Genomic DNA, 20342 nt, shown 5'->3' with positions numbered 1-20342 from the left:
AAATAATCACAATATATTGAAAGGATTCTCATTGACCCAGTTTAAAAAAAAACTTTAAGATTTATTATATTTTCAAAAAAATGAAAGTATAAAATACTACAGTCGGCCATCTTGTCTGAAACGCTAATCGGGCGCGAATGACGTCATTTTTGGGTATGTCTGAAATTTGTTAGGTATGAAATTTTGTACGGGATGTTCTAGTGTGACGTCACCAACACACCCACACATTCCCATTCGTATTTATAATATTAGTTAGGACAGACAAACAGACATTATATCAGTTTATATATAGATAATTTTCTAGAAAAACATGACTAATTGAAGAACGCTGGCTTATTATGTTTTCGGATTTTTCCTTGAAACCTTAAGTACAATGGTAATATGAACTAATTTGTTTTCGAAAAGAAAGAATAGCTATGCGTCTACTGGTACGTTGTGAGGAATAATAGTAAGTGATTTATATTAGTCAAAGCTTTATTTATTTTTAAATTTCGTAGAAAATATTACGTAGATAAATACGTAGATAATACGTAAAGTAGATGCTTTTTTGTTAACGAGGGGGAAACCTTCAAAACCCGGTGCCGTGGGAGCGACGCAGGGTTATGTGGGATTCTTACCGCACTAAAACCCCCCCGGTGGCCGTCCTCGGCGCTGCGTGGAGGGCTCCGGATCTCCAAAGGAACGCAACCGGAGTCCTCTTAGCGCGTTGCCCCGGGCTCCGCCCAGGTGAGCTTACCACTCGCCACATCGTCTGGTATCGACGGTATGCGACCACACATACCGCCGTCCTTCCCGGAGTTGCTTGCTGGACGGTTCGAGCTCCCACTCTTGCCGTCCGCAACCCCGGAAGCCCCCTTTTAGTCGCCTCCTACGACAGGCAGGGGATACCGTAGCCCTATTCTGGTCCCGGAACTACAGGGACAACTAGAATAGGTATATCTACTAGAACAAGTAGTCGCAAAAGAATAATTCCAAGCCAAGCCAAGTGTGAATCGATCTCTTTTTTATTTTTCACATGTGTTATCATAGCAGCCATAGAAGTAATGCATTGTGAATATTTGAACTGTCTTCCTATTACAGTAAAAGATAAAGCGAAAAAGATCGACAAATATTGGCTGGATTAGCCTGGGAATCTAAAAATGATCTAAAAGCAAAAGTATCTTGATTTTTAAATTGATTGATAAGATTGATTTAAATACACACATCATTTAAACTTCCATAATATGAATTTCTATTCATTTTATCGGTCTAAATCATAAAACCTTTCACTCGGAGTCACTGATATATACAATTCACAGAGTCATTTTGCCTTTTAAAATATATTTCCGGCGGGAAAGATGGACCCCGCGAAATATACCACTTAACTCACAGAACCACCTCGAAAGGGAAAAAGAAATGGATTTATTACCCACTATACATATTGATGGAAATTAATATATGGATGAATAAAACAAAACTTTATTAGATGTAAGGGTTTTATTCTGGAAAAATTACATAACTTAATTTATGTACTTGTTTTTTTTTTTATTTAACCTAACGATAAGGCAGACGGTCTACCTGGTGGAAAGCAGTCACCGTCGCCTATGGACATTTGCAACACCAGAAGAGGCGCCAATGCATCGCTGGCTTTGAAGGAGAGCTCTATTTACACCCCTCTTGAAGAGCCCCATGTCATAGTCCTGAGGGAATACCTCAGGAGGAAGTTAATTCCACATTTTGCACGTACGCGGTAAAAATGACCGTGCAAACCGAACCGTGGAGGACCGCCACGGGTCAAGCTGATGTGGATGGAGCCTCATCCTTCGGCGGGTGGTGCGATGAAGGAAGGGTGATGTAGGCACCAGATCGAACAGTTCCTCAGAACACATACCATTGTAAAGCCGGTAGAACACACAGAGGGAACCTATGTCCCTCCGCAGGCTTAAGGGTTCTAACCGATTGTTTAAGATGATGTCTATGCTAACGTCATAGAGTATCAATTCAAATGTTCGTATTGCGTCTTACAAACTGAGTGGAACAAATCATTGATAAGCGCAACTAATTTCTTGTATGATTTAAGCTATACACATTAATGCCTACATAGACTAGTAAAGATTACTCACTCCTAACAAGAAAATGTACCCAGTTTTGAGAATTGAAATAGTTGCGTAAAAATGTTTTGCCACGTCTCCGTGCTAAAATGTCCCTAAAATATTTGAAATAATTATTTATTTATTTCGTAAATTACGCATTATTAGTTATTTATTCGTAAATTTTCTCTACAAATGTTTTCATTTGTCAAGGATTCAAAAAAAGAACTTACTAAAATAAGCCGTTTGTGGCTTCATTCAATTTCAAGGCGGCGAAGTATCTTTACTAATCTATGAATGTTTATACGCATAAATTTTACATAATAAATACTTGGTTTTCAGCCGCTTAAAGACTTAGGAATGACGTCAGTGATCATTGAATAAATATCCTTAAATTGTAAATATAAATAGTGATTACACAAGTGTGTTAAGTACAATAATATTTTTGTTATTATATAAGCCTCGCTACGTATCGCTGTGGTGTAGTATAATATTAATTTTATTATTAGGGAAGTTCCTAATAAGAAATAAAAGTTCCTATCATTTTTCCGGGATCTATGAGATGAAAAATATACAGGGTGATTAGTTGATTAACCAACAAATTCTTCAATGTTATGACTTATGCGTAGTCCTGAAGGGCTTATGCATACACTTATATGTATTTTCTTTAAAAAATAATTTTCCTTTAATTTGTCACATAACATTACTTCCCAGAATTTGATCCTTATAAGCGACACTATCAGATGTGGAATAATATAGAGGATGTATTTTTCTTCAAAATGAACTAGTGCGATTCCCGGCTAGGGAGAAATATATTTTATAAAAGTAATGATGCAGTTTTAGTTTTTTTATCAAAATCGGTCTCGTTACTTCTTTCAGCATTGCCCGCTAATTCTTATAGTTACGGATTTAGCCCTGAAGGCCCGTTTAAAAAATTCAATATACAGGATATTTAGAAATATATTTTATATTACAAATATTTAAATATATATATTTACTACTACTGCGATTTCACCCACGTTAAAAAGATATCTAACAATATCATAAACAAAAAAACATTGTGAAGACTAAATGGCCTTTGAAGTGTGCCTTCCGGGGCCCTAATTTTATTTTAAGGTCTTCCTTCAGGAAATACATTTAACCATAATCAAACACAACCCATTATTGTCCCACTGCTGGGCACGGGTCTCTTCTCAGAATGTGCACCGGGATGTCCATCGCGCTGGCCAAGTGCGAATTGGTAGACTTCACATACCTTTCAGATTTTTTTTATAAATCTCAGGTATGCAGGTTTCCTCACGATGTTTCCCTTCACCGTTTTAACCAAGTGATCATTAATTTCTAATACGCACATAACTTTGAAAAATCAGATATCCGACTGGGATTTGATGCTCTGACCCCTCGATCGAGAGGCCGCGTTCCTTAACCACTTCCGTTGAACGGGATAAAAAGTATCCCATGTCCGTCTCCTGGTTCTAAGCTACCTCTCCACCAATTTTCAGCCAAATCGGTTCAGCCGTTCTTGAGTTATAAATAGTGGAACTAACACGACTTTCTTTTATATAAGTAAAATAATCCTAAGTTATGTAAAAAAATACCTTAATCCATCTATTATTTACGTAGTTTTACAGTTACAAACATGACAAGCAATTTTTTATGTATCCTCCTCTTTGCGTCGATGTCCTCAATGCTGAGAGTCGTGACCCCCTCCACGGATCACCTTATTCTGGACTATATTGCGCCAACGGTTCCGGTTCTCAGCAACGTGGATGGCATCATGCATCTTGCTATTGTGATGTGAGTGGTGCGGATTTGATCCGACCAGCGCATCGGACTACGTCCGCGCGGTCTCTTTCCCTGGACTTTGCCGGTGATGACTATCTTCTCGAGATTGTCGCTACTCTTCCGGGCAATATGGCTGAAATACTCAAGGACTCGCTGTAGGCAGATGGTCGAAAGTCTAGTTGATATTTTGAGTTCCTTGAGTATTGACACATTAGTTTTCATAGCTGTCCAGGGAATACGTAACATCCTCCTCCAGCACCACATCTCGAACGCGTCCACACGTTTTCGGTCATTTGCTCTGAGCGTCCATGTTTCGGCTCCATAAAGGAATATGGAGAATATTAGCGTTCGGACAAGCTTCTGCTTGGTATTGTTCCCGATGTTCCTATCTTTCCATATTCCTTTTAGTTGGCCCATGGCGCCATGGCCATTCCAATTCTACGACGGATTTCTAAATCACACGAGCCGGTGTTAGAGATGCTGGAGCCCAGGTAATTAAAATGGTCTACTCTTTCGAGGTTCAACGCTCCAGTGAGCTCCAGTTTATTTGTTCGGTCAACCACCATCAGTTTAGTCTTCTCTTTGTTTATCTTTAAGCCCAGTTCACCACTTATGTGTTCCATCCGATCCAGCAAAAGTATCATTTCGGCTTCTGAGGCGGCTAGGAGGGTAGTATCATCTGCGTATCGTAGGTTAGTGATCTTCACTCCACCTACGGTAACACCTCCTTCCCAGCCATCCATTGTGTGCCTTATAATGTACTCCCCATATGCATTGAACAGAATTGGGGACAGGATGCATCCTTGTCTCACGCCTTTTCCGAATTTAAAGGGTTTTGACAAAGTTGCATCGATTTTTGCAATGCCATATTTGCCCACGTGCTGACGGATGTGATCATCAACGGCAGTGTTTCCAACTTTGGCATTGAAATCTCCAAGTATGAGGGTGATTTCCCGGTTTGGAATTTTGTTCAGAGTTTCTTCTAGCAATCCATAGAATCTTTCGATGTCATCATCTGAAGCTTGTGCCGTTGGTGCGTAAACCTGGACAATGTGTAGATTGCAAGGTTTGCAATTCAGCTTCAGAGTTATGATTCTTTCAGAGACTGGATTGTACCCGAGAACGGACTTATTGATATTGGGAGGAACTAGGATGCCGACGCCATGGGTGCTCTCTGATTCAGCTCCAGAAAAGTAGAATGTGTTCCCGGTTGTTGTGGAAAAATGACCATTTCCACGAATGTGTGTTTCACTGATGCCTAGGATGCTTAAATGGTGGCATTCCATTTCTTTTTCCACGATGCTAAGCTTGCCTGTTTTGATTAAGCCTCTTACGTTCCAGGCTCCAATACGATGGTGTGCGCGTATTGGGATCTTATTCGAGGTTTGTTCGCCAGAGACATTTCTCCCTTCTGAGGCCTGGCGAATCACCTCATGGGGAGCTTCGGTAGTCCATTTCACACTAGCCAGCCCGGATACTGGATAGCGCCGAGCGTTAGTCGGGTCGCATGACAAATCGCTATCTTTCAGTTGTACATCCATTGTGTGGGGGGTTTTCTTGGGAAATGTTCAAGTGGTGGGTTCCCGTGTCCTTCCACTCTCAGACTTTTAGAGGTAATTTAACTCCTCTCGGCTCCTGTAGCCGCTTCGCGCGATAGGTGTGAGCGAAGTTGTCGGGTTACTTGCCGCCGCCCGATAATCGGCGTTGACGGTTTTACGGACGGGTATAGTCTCTCCCTGACCAACCCTCCTCCTTTTGCATCCGGGCTTGGGACCGGCAATGGCGGAGTTAATTTCATTATTAAAATGGCGTTTATATAATTTTTATGTATAAAGATTATATAAACGCCATTTTAATAATGAACAATTCAGCTATTAAAAGTACTTAAATATAGTCTGTGCTTAGGTTTGTAAGCTGTCAGGGATTCAATCTCACTTGGGGGGAGCCCAACGGGGAAGTGCGCTGAGAGGACTCCGGTTGCGTACCTTTGGAGATCCCGGAGTCCTCTACGCAGCGCTGAGGACGGGCACCGGGGGGTTTATAGTACGGTAAAAATCCCACATAACCCCGTGTCGCTCCCACGGCACTGGGTACCTTTTGAAGGGTTCCCCCTCGAGACGAAAAAAAGGTTTGTAAGCTGTCAGTTATCATTGGATAGTAATCCTTGTCGGCGTGGTAAATATGCCGCGTCTGCGTTTGCAATATGGGGGTGGGTAGGGATTATTCGGGTCTCGAGGATACCCTCTTTGCCCGGGCAAATTCTCAAGGGGGTCAATACCCCCAGAATATTACGTGTGAAGTATGATTTACGCATCTGCCACTTATTCCCAAAGAGTATACCTATACAAGATCGTGCCCAGCCTAAACCACATGAATAAGCCATTTAGTGCTTCTACACATATTTTACAGTTCCTAAGCAGGTACATGTAATGAAAATGACCTTCAACTCTTTCACTCTGATGCTGGTGTGCTTCCAAGCTAAACCATAGGAGTTAGCCATTTTGTGCTTTCATATATGTATTAACGTCACTAAGCATGGATAAAAATTTTGACGTTCAAGGTCTTAACCCTGATAACTTTGACCTTCCAGTCTTCGATCCTAGTGACGCAGGGACACTGCTGCCCTAAACAATAATTAAGACAATTACTTCTTACAAATATAAAATATGATTAATGAATACGCTGTAGTTTTTTTTTAACTATTGAATTAAGGAAAATCAATAAAAAAAATGGGTTGCACTCAGGGAACGCCGGCAGAAGTGAATACTTACTTAATACGAAAGCTAGATTGAATAATAAAATTTAATAAATAAAAAATTAAACTGACAGCCATTGACATATTTTTTCTATGACACAGGATGACATCTTGACTTATGCAGTTTGCTTTGCCGTCTTACGAATTTTCGATCAGGTCACGTGTCCTGACGCTAGTTTTACAAATTTACCCATCACAAAAAGTAAACAATGCCGCTAAAGCCGCTTTATTTTATTATTATTATTATTTTTTTTATTTGGTAAATTTTATTTCTTCAGAAAATTTTGTCAATAAGTTAATAATTAAGTTTGTGTTTCCATATGTGTATTTTTGGACTTCAGTGTTAATTATGTGTTATAATTTGTTGCTGTTGCTTAAGTTCTTGAAATAAATAATCTAACTATCTATCCATCTTTCACTTCAAAAAGGTGCATAACCTCCCGACTAGCCCATTCCGTAAAGTTATGTATTAGACGCACTGCCAATGAATTTCACAGGCCCAATAGCTGTATATTTCATTTCCAAGGTCAAATATATAAAAGCATATATTTTTTCAATTTACTTAGCATTTATCACGTTTATAACTATATTTATTAAAACAAATAAGATATTCAAAGTAGTTAATTAATCCCATAGCTTAGGTTAAAGTCCACCATATTGGTTAAGTAAGGATTGATAGCCTTCAGACTCCAGGTTACTATACTCTTTGTTCAGACTCTTTAAAATTAAAAACCTCTTTGTAACTATTATTCACCTTATTTTTTATGTTTTATTTTACGTCATTCATAAGAATAAAAAACTTATCAGTATATTTTTAACTGGCAATAAAAAGGAGCATTATTCCACTTATCGGTGATAACGACGGCATGCGCATTATTTTATTTGAGTTTATCAAAATGACGCAAATGATTTGTTAATATACATGTAAGAATGTTATTATCGTATATTACCTTTTTGACACTTTAAAAAATATTTATATACCTCAATCTCAATTTACTTAATGAAAATAACTTGTTACAGCCAGCTTCCATCCTTATAAAATCGTTAAAGTTACGTAGAATACAATTTTTTAGGATTATTTAAGTATAAATATTTTCATTTTTTAACTTTAATCTCAGATATATCTCAAATTATAGTCTCACACACATACATATTCTCATATTTGTATTAATTACACTTCCTTTAATCTCAGCAATCGTAGATTCATCATAATTTTGAAGAAGTCTAAAATATGGAGTTCAAGCGGCAGCGGGCAGACGCCTGAATTAATAATGTTACCAGCCCAATAAATGCGTGGTTTATTTATCTCAGGGAAGATTTATTCAAGGAGTACCTATGATTTATTGATATAAAAATTAAAATTACGTATTTTACAAAAAATAGTATATAATAAAATTATACTTTATTTACCAAAGTCGTAATTACAACAAATTAGAGTTATTATTTTAGTTAGAAAATCATTTTTTTACATGTCCACTCTAGATGCATTCTCCAAATTGTGACAAGGTTCTATCTCGGATTTTGACAATTCATGTGCTACGAATTTTGTATTTTGCAAAAAAAAGTGCTCGAGCCTTTGATAATTTGATATTGAATTGAGTGATAAAATATAAATAAGATCTTCTATTATCAAAATAAAGGTAAATACATAATGCTCCGTATATCTGTTATTTAAATGTGCGCGTCTGTCTTAGCATATGCATTTAGCGTGTATTATATGTTTCTTTTATAAAAAGGCACGGCGCTTTTACGATCCGTCTATAAATATAAAACTGTTATCATTAGTGTAAATGCACGTTTAATTCATAAAAGTGATAATGGTAAGTGATTATAAATGCTGGGCTGAATTTGCGTGTAATATGTTTGCGTTGTAGTTAAAAAAAAAAAAACAAAAATACCTACGTTATTTTTTTCGTAAATAGAAAAATATTGCGATGTATATTTTACACAAATCTTTATACATTAATAGTTTATTTGCGTCGTTTAAGTATATTTAGAAATACGTAATAATTTTTGCGATAAACTTAATATAATGCATGTAACATGATTGCAATACATTTTACCGCGAATGTTCCAATTTCTACCTACTAGCCATATATACGAATTTATGCGTGTAAAAAAACCATATACATATAAGATCAGGGGCTATTTTCTTTTGAAGCATAACACACTGTGATTCATCCAAAACAAAGTTTATTTATTAAATACAATATTAACATTTGCATATAAAATATCAACTAAAGCTTAGGTACTTACCTAAAACAAAGAATCGACAATTAAATGTCCATGCTTACTATTGTTAACTTAAATATTATTTTACGTATTTAAATCAAACTAATACACAAACATAGCTAGGTTTTCAAGAAATTATAAAATAATATTGAAAAATACAACTTTTATACAACATTCTCAAATGACAAATGTCATCAAAGCTTATATACATCCTACAAAATTCCTTAATTTATGTCTAAACTGATAATCAATATACCAGTATGCATATGTAATATGCATGCATCAGTATTGAACAAATATTTCTCTAAATGCCTCCTACACTCACAGTCCCACACTGGGATTCGTTGTGGGTGCCTAAACACACATAGATATACACAAACCCCCAGACCCGGAACAGGAACCTCATCTGTGTGGCATGTCTTAGATTTATAGATAAATTATTTATTAATAAATCTAGATATAGATTTGCCTTTATAGGATATTATATGATAATACTACACTAACTAATCTTATATATAAAATTCTCGTGTCACAATGTTAGTTACCATACTCCTCCGAAACGGCTTTACTGATTTTCACCAAATTTTATATGCATATTCAGTAGGTCTGGTAATCGGCTACTATCTATTTTTCATATATATCTAGAAATGGGTCAGCTAGTTTTATATATAAAATAGAATTTCTATTTTATATTTAAAACATGAGCATTTTTTATAATATAGAAGTAGCAAATTACCAATTCCAGATAAGGTTAGATTCCTACTTAAGATTGGCAACAGCTTTGTTATTCCTGAGGACTAAGTTGAAAGGTCTGGAATAAGTATGTCTCCCTTACCACACCCTTCAACAGAACACAGCAGCAGTTAACACTGCTGTTATAACAGAAATAGGTGTGGTGGTGATGTTGCAGAGACAAGAGAGGGTTCTGTTACATTTAAACACCTTAGATTGTAGAATAATAATAGTATCTTAGCATTAAATTTATTTATGGTTTAGAATAAATATTGTAGATATTAGGGAACGTACCCATACTACGTGACCCATTTAGGGGGGGGAGGGTGGTCTTTAAAATGTTATGCTAAGTCACAGGACCGGGGGGGGGGGCTTAGATTTTTGTCACGTAGTAAGAATCCGTGCGAGGCGTATACAATAATGTCGATCGTCGATCGCCTGTATAAAGCTTCACAAAAATTTGCTCGTCGGGCCGGCACAGTTCCCGCCATTCGAGGGGAGGGGTCGAAAATATTAAAAAATAGGTCACGTAGTATGGGTACATTCCCTTATAGGATAGACTTGTAGAAACCCTTTAAGGTTCCATTTCAGGCACCACAATCACACCAATTTGTCTTTTAAGAACAATGGTAATTGCTTCTGTTCTGAAGGTTGCTAATGCTGTGTTCTGGTTTGAAGTGTGGTAAGAGACATACTTGTCCAAGGTATTCCAGCTTAGTCCTCTATGATAGTTGTGCATCTTTGACTTCAGATAGGCTGATACTGTCTGGGGTTGATTACAGATGGCCATACAGCAGTAGCCACTTACCATCAGGTGGACTGCATGCTTGTCTGCTGTCTTGTATTATAAAAAAATTGCTCATGAGGTATTTGACACAATGATTCTGTGTCTGAATGTCTCTGATTTCATTATAGATTTTATTGAAGCCTTATATTGTTAAAACAGTAATGATTTACATGTAGATTTTGTAATAATGATGATTAATTTGGATTGAAACCCTAAAAAATTGATATCTGGATAATGATTTATTGGATTATAGGAATATAAATTGAAGTTAAATCTATATTGCAAGTTTGGTATTATTTTAATTTTAATTTTATATAAAGTGTATGAAGTCACAAGTTGTGCGTGTGCAAAGAATTTTAAAGAAAAATATGATTTTGTGTAACACAATACAATCAATAATTTGTAAAAGTCTAGTAATTTGAAATCCTCTTAATCGGAGGGACTTAGGTTAGAATTCAAGGCAAATGACTTTTTTTTATTACTACAGGATGCTCTTTTACTTATTGCTTACTTTTGTAAAGATATTGAAAAAAACTTTAATAGCGTGATTCAGAAACTTGTAACGCCATCTCTTGAGGAGGACGGGAAGTTGTCACAGAAAATATCAATCATTTTCGGTGGTAGATTATTTATTGACGTTCAAAAACGTCCCTAAAATGTTTGAAAGACTTATATATTTACGTAAAGTAATATTTTTTTTAAAGTATCTTACTATTTTATTTATCAAAGGGTATACCCTTACCCGCGCAATAACTTCACCGCGGACTATAGTCCGCGGTGAAGTTATTGCGCGCGTTTAGTTAGCATATACTCCGTAGCAACGTAAGGGCACACTAACGCAGCTATGTACCCGCGGGCGAGAGCGGACAGCGGAGGGGGCCTTCCGGCGCTGTCTTCGTCCCGCTAATGTCTACAATTTGTTATTGCGACGCGACTCGTTTCTATATTCGGAGCGGACTAGCAGATTGGCGCGGACTATAAAAATGAAATTAAATCATCACAAATCATTTTTTTTATTCAAAATAGGTTCTTTACAGAGCACTTTTTGAATGTCAATACAACTACCACCACTTCACAAGGTGTTTCGTTATGGAGAAGAATTAATTTATCGTGTCAAATTTTACAGATGTCGAAACCAACGAAGAGTTCACCGAGAGCTATGCCGGTCGAGACTATTATAACAAGATTCAAATCAGCACAACAGAGACGACAATTACGAGAAATGGACAGAAGTATGAGTAAAATAACAGAGATACTTAAAAACCCGGTAAAACCCAAATCGAAAAATCCGAAAAACCAACCGAAAAGAAACAAAAAGGAGTCAAAGAAAGATAAACCTAAAGTTTTTGTTGATGATGATTATGTTGATGAAGAGTATTATCCAATGAAGTTGAAGCGACATCTTGTCTTCAATAAGGTGCAGTTGAAGCCGAAACATGATTTGAAAGTTATAGCACAGACTAATAAAAGGAAAAGGTCTATACCTCAGAAAGGTAAGCATTTTTAAGATTTTTTTCCAAAAAAATGTGGGTTATTTTTCGAAATGATATAAAAATTGATACTGAATCTACTAAAGGACTTATTGTCTTATAATATAGGCGTAGCAGACGAGCACGCAGTCCACCTGTTGGTAAGTGACTGCACATGGACATCTGTAATCAACCCCAGATAGGATCAATCCTACCTGAGTTCAGCCACAGATGCGCCGCTACGCCTGAGGACTAAGTTGGAATTACTCATATTCATATTTATACTATTAGTTAGCATTTATATTGATGTAGTTTTAAGGTGGTAGAACCCTTTGTGGTTAGACTCCGGCGGCACCACCGTCACACTTGTTTCTGTTATAACAGCAGTGTTCAGCGCTGCTGTGTTCTGGTTTGAAGTGTGTGGCAAGGAAGTTATAATCCGAGACAGACTAACTTAGACCTCAGGGGTATGGCGCATGTAGCCGACCACAAATAGGACTCTAATCCTATCTGGGATTGATAACAGATATCCATACAGCAGTAGCCACTTACAATCAGGACTGCATGCTCGTCTGCTACTCCTATATTATATAAAAAAAAGTTTACAAATTTATTCTTTTCTTTTCCCAGGACTGTACTCTGCTTCTAAATTATGAAGCGAAAAAAGAAACAGTTATTTGTAAATATATTCTATTGTTTTTCCAGGAGTATATTCAGACGATGAATGTTGCCCGGAGACATCATCGAGGGACGGTAGCCCAGGGTCCAAGCGGCTGAAGCAGGTCAACGATATGAGCATGTGCGAGATGATCCAGCTCATAGAGGACAGTGGTTCTCTGAACGATGAAGACCTGCTGGAGATCCTCACATGCCCCAGTCCTGTGTGGTGGGAAGATCCCCCCAATGGGTATATGGAAGGTAATGTTGTGTGCCGATAGATGGCGTTGGTTGTGTTCTGAAACGCGCTATCGATGTTTTTTAAATTTTTTTTTGGAATAATGAGTGGCAAATGTAAAATGCAGTGTATGGGTACGTGGCTACTGCGCATGGACAACTGTAATTAATCCCAGATAGGACTAGATATTCCTACCTGAGGTCGGCAACAGATGCGCCGCTAACCCTGAGAACTAAGCTGGAACGCCTCAGAAAAGTATGTCTCTTACCACACTTCAAACCAGAACACAGCAGCGCTTAACACTGCTGTTATAACAGAAATAGCTGTGGCGGTGGTGCCGCCGGAATCGAAAGTCGTATAGATTTTTTTAAATATCATTCTTTTTAATTACTACAGTCCGATTCATAATTAGGTGTCCAAAATGTCCAAAATCAGACTATAAAGCACGAAACAAGCATACAGCTAGTAGTAAGGCTTCTGTTGCACATTGACATCTATAATCAACTGCAGATAGGATGAGATTTTTATTCTGTTTCCGCCACATTATATATGGAAAGTAAAGTAATGTTTTTGGAATTTGTCAATACATGGTGTTGGTAATGTGTATTCTGAAACGCGCTATTGAAGATTTTTTTATAATTTTTTTGTAATATTGAGCGGCAAATGAAAGTACAGTGCATATGATGGTAAGTGCTACTACCGTGTACATCTGTAAGTAACCCCAGATAGGATTAGATTTCAAACTGATTTCGGCTGCAAGATATATGGAAGATAGTGAAATCACCTTCAAGAGAATGGTTCAGGAGCATTACTTACATATGTCCTCCAATACTTGAGTCTTTCAACTTTCCTTAATTCACTGTGTTATATATATTTATTTGTATATATTATATTTTTATTATATATTTATATATTATTTATATTTATTTATAATTATTATATGTAGATATTGTATGTTTTTTTTCCATAGTTATATTTCTTGATATTTTATCATTACTGCTTATGTTTATGCCTACCACATGCTATCGCCATCACCCAGGGTCGACTGGCAGAGAATGCCATTAGGCATTAAGTTTACCCTTTGTAACCCTTAGTTTAAGGTGTACAAAAATAAATAAATAAAAAATAGTGTCTTTGCAACTTAATATAGAATAGATAACTAGATGGCGTTACCTGTTGCTGTGTTCTGAAACACTGTCATAGTTTTTTAATATATTTTTTTTGTAATATTGAAGTAGTAAATGAGAATCAATTCACCTGATGGTAAGTGGCTACTGCCGTCCATGGACCATGGTAATTAAAATAAGATTAGATTAGTATTTGATTCGATTTTGAAGGTGGTAGAACCCTTTGTGGTTCGACTCCGGCGGCACCACCGCCACACCTATTTCTACCTAATAACAGTAGTGTTAGGCGCTGCTGTGTTCCGGTTTAAAGGATGTGGTAAGGGAAACATACTTTTCCGAGGCGTTCCAGCTTAGTCCTCAGGGGTAGCGGCGCATGTGTGGCCGACTTCAGGTAGGAATATCTAATCCTATCTGGGGTTGATTATAGAAGTCCATGGGCGGCAGTAGGCACTTACCATCAGGTGGACTGCACGCTCGTCTGCTACTCCTATATTATAAAAAAAAAGATTCCTATTTGAGGTCAGTCACAGATGCGCCGCTACCCTGAGGATTATGTTGGAATATCTCAAATAAGAATATATCTCATACAACACCCTCCAAAGCAGAACACAGCAAGAATTTTTTAGCAACTTTGACGATTAATTATCTTATATGTATATAAAATTCTCGTGTCACATTGTTAGTTACCATACTCCTCCAAAACGGCTTATCCGATTTTCACCAATTTTATATGCATATTCAGTAGGTCTGAGAATCGGCTACTATCTATTTTTCATACCCCTAAGTGATAAGGGTTGTTCATTAACATTTTTTATTTATATGGCAACACAACGTTTGCCGGGTCAGCTAGTATATTATATATTTATAATTGTGTTTTATTGTTATGATCTATTGAAGTGCACAATAAAGAATATTCTGTCTATATATTTCAGATGCCCTGTTCACACGACCGCGCTCTACGGCCGAAATGTATCCGAGCGTCCGTTCACAAATCCAAGACAATTTGGAGCGAAAACGTTCCAACACACCCAATGTGTTATCGCGGCGCGAGAAACTAACAACGCGTGGGGTTAAAGAGAATGTTGAAAAGGATATTGAAAATAGTGCTAAAAATAGTAGTGTTGATCTAGGAATAGATTTGAATAATCGTGATGATAAATTTAAAGAAAAACGTAGTAAATTGGAAAGTGTGTTAGGTAGTTTGAAGAGTAAAACTAGTGATGTGACTGATTCCGGTAATACTAGTGATGTGTTTAATAAAGTGTCGGTTATAAGGAATCTGTCGAATAAAGTGACGGTAAATCTTGAAGGTGTAGGCAATTTGTGTGCTAACTCGACAGAGGATCTCATGGACATGTCCCATGATGATCTATGCTTGAGTGTGTTGGAGAATATGGAGATACCAACTGAGGAAACTGAGGAAACTGAAGAAATTGACCCACAAACACTTATGGAAGGGCTTTACGTGCCAATACTAGATACAGAGCCTGAAAAAAAAGATCAAATTGATGGTCAGGACAGTATTGTGAGTGAACTTGAAGAGACCGGCATGATCACGGAACAAAGTGAAGAGACTGGTTTGATCATGCAACAAAATGAAGAGACTAGTGTTATCACGGAACAAGTTGAAGAGTCTCGAATGGGTAATATCACTCAACTGGTTCAAGAGACAAGAATGGGTGATTACACTCAATTCGAAGAGTCTAGAATGGGTGATTCAACCCAAATGGTTGAAGAGTCTAGAATGGGTAATATCACTCAACTAGTTCAAGAGACTAGAATGGGTGATTACACTCAACTCGATGAGTCTAGAATGGGTGATTCATCCCAAATGGTTGAAGAATCTAGAATGGGTAATATCACTCAATTGGTTCAAGAGACAAGAATGTGTGATTACACTCAACTCGATGAGTCTAGAATGGGTGATTCATCCCAAATGGTTGAAGAATCTAGAATGGGTAATATCACTCAACTAGTTCAAGAGAATAGAATGGGTGATTACACTCAACTCGATGAGTCTAGAATGGGCGATTCAACCCAAATGGTTGAAGAGTCTAGAATGGGTAATTCCACTCAACTATTCGAAACGAGAATGGGTGATTCCACTCAAATATTCGAAGAGACTAGAATGAGTGATTCCACTCAACTACTTGAAGAGAGGAGAATGGATAATTCCACTCAATTTGAAGAGACTAGAATGGGTGGTCACACTCAAATACTCGAAGAGACGAGAATGGATAACTCAACTCAATTCGAAGAGACTAGAATGGGTGGTTCCACTCAAATGCTTCAAGAGACTGGAATGGATAATTCCACCGAATTCGATGGGACTAGAATGGGTGGAATCTCCACACAACTAGTCCAAAAGCCTAGGACGGGTGGTTCCATTCAAATACTCGAAGACATTAGAATAAGTGCTCCCACCCAAATGGTTGAAGATACTAGAATGGGTGATTCCACTCAATTACACCAAGAGACTAAAATGAGTGGTCCCATTCAAATACTCGAAGACGTCCGAATAGGTGATCCCACTCAAATAATCCAAGAGACTAGAATGGGTGATTCCACTCAGCTCCTCGAGAGTAGAAGAGGTTCCATTCAAATACTCGAAGATATTCGAATAAGTGCTCCCACCCAAATGGTTGATGATTCTAGAATGGGTAATTGCACTCAACTATTCGAAGATACGAAAATGGGTGATGCCACTCAAATAATTCAAGAGACTAGAATGGGGGATTGCACTCAGCTCCTCGAGAGTAGAATGGGTGATTCCACTCAACTACTCGAGACTAATATGAGTAATTCCACTCAAATATTCGAGACTAGTATGGGTAAATCCACTCAAATTGAGACTAGAATGGGTACTACAGAAAATACAACAGTAGCTAATGATAAAGCACCGTACAACCCGATTTTTGAAGATATATCAGACACGTCGAATGATAGTACAGAGGGAATGAGAAATTGCCCAAACGTTTATCCAAATAGTTACGTTACACCCAATTCTATTTACAACCGGCCCATGGACTTGGCGTATGGGAAAAAAAGCTCAATAATAGAAGACTACCTCGAAATGAATCTGGTTGAAGACGAAGACACGATAATACACAAAAAACAAAACGAGTATTCAAAAAATGAGTTCATTACACCCATTTTGAGTGATCCCAAGTATGATGTGGAAACGGATTTGTCGAGGAGTGTGATAAAGTTTAGGAATTCGGATAGCAACAGTATTCATATTGTGAAAGTTGAGCCGAGAGATAGTTTGGTGCCGAGAGATTTACCCCCTTTAAGGAATTGCGACAGGATTAAGAATCCTGGAAGCGCTCCCGATCATCTCCCACCCTTACGACGTAATCCAGGGGTTATTATAACTAATGAGTCATTAAAACCAAAAAAAACTATTATACCTTTTGATAATATCGAAAGTCTTAACTCTGCGCTAGCACAAGAAAATCTAGACTCAATCTCAGATACAAACGTCTGTTTTTTAAATGAAGATGAAGGAGATTCGTTTGAAAAAAGGGCTGAAGAAAATCCTAGTGTTATTAAGTCTAATAATCAAATACAACAAAATGGAGGGAAATTTGACGCGAATAGTTTCCCAAATGACTTGGGGTTTAACAAGAATCAGTTGAACTTTCCTGTGAGCGCGTTGAATTTCACACAAAACATTGATATGTGCAAAGATTTTGACTTTATACAAAATCCTGATGTATACGGCAATCAATACAATGATTTGGATATCCAAAGTCTTACTATTACTAAGCTAAGCGAACCCGTACCTAAACCTAAAGAGAAACCACGGACATATTCTAACCAACACATTGCTAAAAGTAATTTCAATAGAAAAAAGTATACTAATAATAACACTAATAATATGAATAAACCGAAATTTGTTAACAATAAAGTAATAGCCCCGCCAATCCTGAAATACGACGTCCAACCTGATATTACAATAACTCAAAAATCACCTATAAACAATGCCAATGAAGTACCAAAAGCGATAACGCTCTTACAAATAGTACCAGATGAGATTGTTAATATCCAAAATGAAGTCACCAAAGAAACGAATACAGAATTCAAATTGCCTCCAAACCCAAAAGAAATCGTACAAAATCCTGAAAAAACCGACAGTAAGGACTTACTTTTCTATTTCAAGAAATGCAAAAATTTGTACTGGCAAAAAAGTACAGAAAAAAATGTCCCGCCACCTGACAAGAATGGCTTAGCGAATGGTAAAAAAGAGAAACCACAAAACGGTATTAATAATGTTAAAACGAATAATATTGATAATACGAATGTAACCCCACAAATAAGTATTACTCAAACTGAAAAAGTCGCAAAAACAGATGTAAAAACTACTATAAGTAAAGTTAATACGACTAAAAAGGATAAATGCATTATTGTATCAAACTCTAAACAAATAAGGTATTGTATGAAATGTTCGTCCATTTTCGATACTGCGAAATGCAATTATTGCTTTAGAACAAACGGCACGGCTAATAAAAATCAATGCGCAACAGATTATATATTGAAAATGGAACAACGGTTCGTATGTGATGTTTGTAGGTATAAGGCGCTAAGTAAAGATAGCTTGGAACGGCATGTCGCGAGTTGTAAGGGTAAAAATAGATAGATAATGTTTTCGAAATGTGGATGAATTTCAGCTTCATATGAAGCAGGGTTGGATACCTTTAAAAAGTGCTGTGGGCACATAAGAAGCTATACTTCTTTAACGTTGTTTATATTTTTTTACGCGTTAAAAATAAAGTATAATAATAATAACCAGGGCCGGATTTAGAGGTCTAGAGGCCTTGGGGCAACAAAGGAGTGGAGGCCCCCTGGCCCCAAATTATTTTCTGAATAAAATGAACAATTTTTTCAGGTGAGTTTTTCAATAAATATTTTATTGTGAAACGCAGGTAGATTCTTCTAGTATTCATGTTTGTACAAAGTACTGTAGATAAAGGTAACAGCGAAAAAAATATCAAAGGAAAGGATTTTTTTTACTAGTGTTTACTAGTCGGAATTAAAACAAAAATCCGACGTCTCTATTGTGGGGGCCCCTCTTTTGTGGAGGCCCCGGGGTTGCCGCCCCGGTTACCCTCCCTTAAATTCGGCCCTGTAAATAACTGACGGACGAAAAATCCTAAAAAAAATATGTGTTACAATTCGCACAACTCCGCCTTAAAATTTGATTTCTCAAACACGAAAAGAAGTATAACTTCTACAAGATTAAATATATTTTAAGTATAAAAGATCTCTTAATTATGAAATATGTGGAGAGCAATATGATATTGTCTTATTTTGAAATGTGATGAGCAATATGGATCGGAAAAAATATATGTAAATAAATATTTAGTTTATTAAAACAACTGACTGATGTACTATAATTGAGATATTGTATATATGTAAATTGATCATCTTAAGAAAACTTTTCGTTTTCATTTTATTAATGTGATAGTATATAGAAATAGTTTTAAATTCTAAATGTGTGTCGTAATCATCTCATATATATAAATATATAGTTTGAATCTTTTAAATGTTATATAATAACGTATGTCTGTCTGTTTGTGTGTTTGTAGCTTGTGTATCCATTGTATGAGTTATCAATACGAAAGGTTTCGAAAAATATCGTTTATTTTACCAAATTGCGATAGAAATTTAAAAGTGAAATTGGTTTACTACTCAAATTAAGATTTTTTTTTTTTATAATATTGAAGTAAGGTTTAGTAAGTGGCTACTTCCGCCCATGGACATCAAATCAAATCATTTTTTTTTTTAATTCGAAATAGGTTCTTTACAGAGCACTTTTTGAATGTCAATACAACTACCACCACTTCACAAGGTGTTTCGTTATGGAGAAGAAGCTCCGAAAGAAACTCCATCTGTAATCAACCCCAGATAAGATTAGATTCCTATCTCAGGTTGGTAACAGACGCATTGTTAACGTGAGGACTAAGCTGGAACACCTCGGAAAAGTATATCTCCCTTACTACTCTTCAAACCAGAACACAGCAGCGCTTAACACTGCTGTTATAACAGAAATATAGCTGAAATCACATAATATTAAGTTTCTGTTCTTACAACTATTAATCGAAAACTTGTATTGAAAACCTATATTATAATGCCTCTGGTCAGATTATTTTTATACGACTGTCACAGGGCTTTCTGAGTGTATGTATGTAAAGTCTACGCCAAACTGCTAGTCCCCTCTGAAGTTGTTGCGAGCAGGTGTAGTCATACAGTTTGCTATGGCGACGCGATTCGTTTCTATATTCAGAGCGGACTAGCAGTTTTACGCGGACTATACTAGTCTTGAACGGCTTTGTTTACCATAGATGTACATTTAAATGTCAAATAAACAAAATGGCGTCTAATTTGCATTTCGGCGCGAATTCGGCGCATCAAATTTCTAGTTTTTGAAAACTTGTTACTTGTCATTTAACAATTTTTGAGGCTTTTTCTTGTCGCACGGGTGTCACGTA

The 20342-nt window shown here is 36.9% G+C and overlaps 1 protein-coding gene across 1 annotated transcript; it reads left to right on the top strand.

Annotated features, from left to right (window-relative positions):
* The first annotated feature begins 8106 nt into the window (after positions 1-8106).
* On the top strand, positions 8107-20248 carry LOC140755477 (uncharacterized). The gene is made up of 4 exons (XM_073090750.1): positions 8107-8249; positions 11487-11853; positions 12535-12747; positions 14784-20248. Exons 2-4 carry the CDS (start codon positions 11487-11489, stop codon positions 18488-18490), a joined length of 4287 nt encoding a protein of 1428 aa, XP_072946851.1. The 5' UTR covers positions 8107-8249; the 3' UTR covers positions 18491-20248.
* Positions 20249-20342: the final 94 nt, after the last annotated feature.

The sequence above is a fragment of the Epargyreus clarus genome, unplaced genomic scaffold, assembly GCF_041222505.1.
Source record: "Epargyreus clarus isolate Ecla_fem2 unplaced genomic scaffold, WU_Ecla_fem_2.2 ptg000033l, whole genome shotgun sequence".
In the NCBI taxonomy this organism is placed as follows: Eukaryota; Metazoa; Arthropoda; class Insecta; order Lepidoptera; family Hesperiidae; genus Epargyreus; species Epargyreus clarus.
The sequence above is the reverse complement of the archived record's forward strand: the minus strand, read 5'-3'. Positions and strand labels throughout refer to the sequence as shown.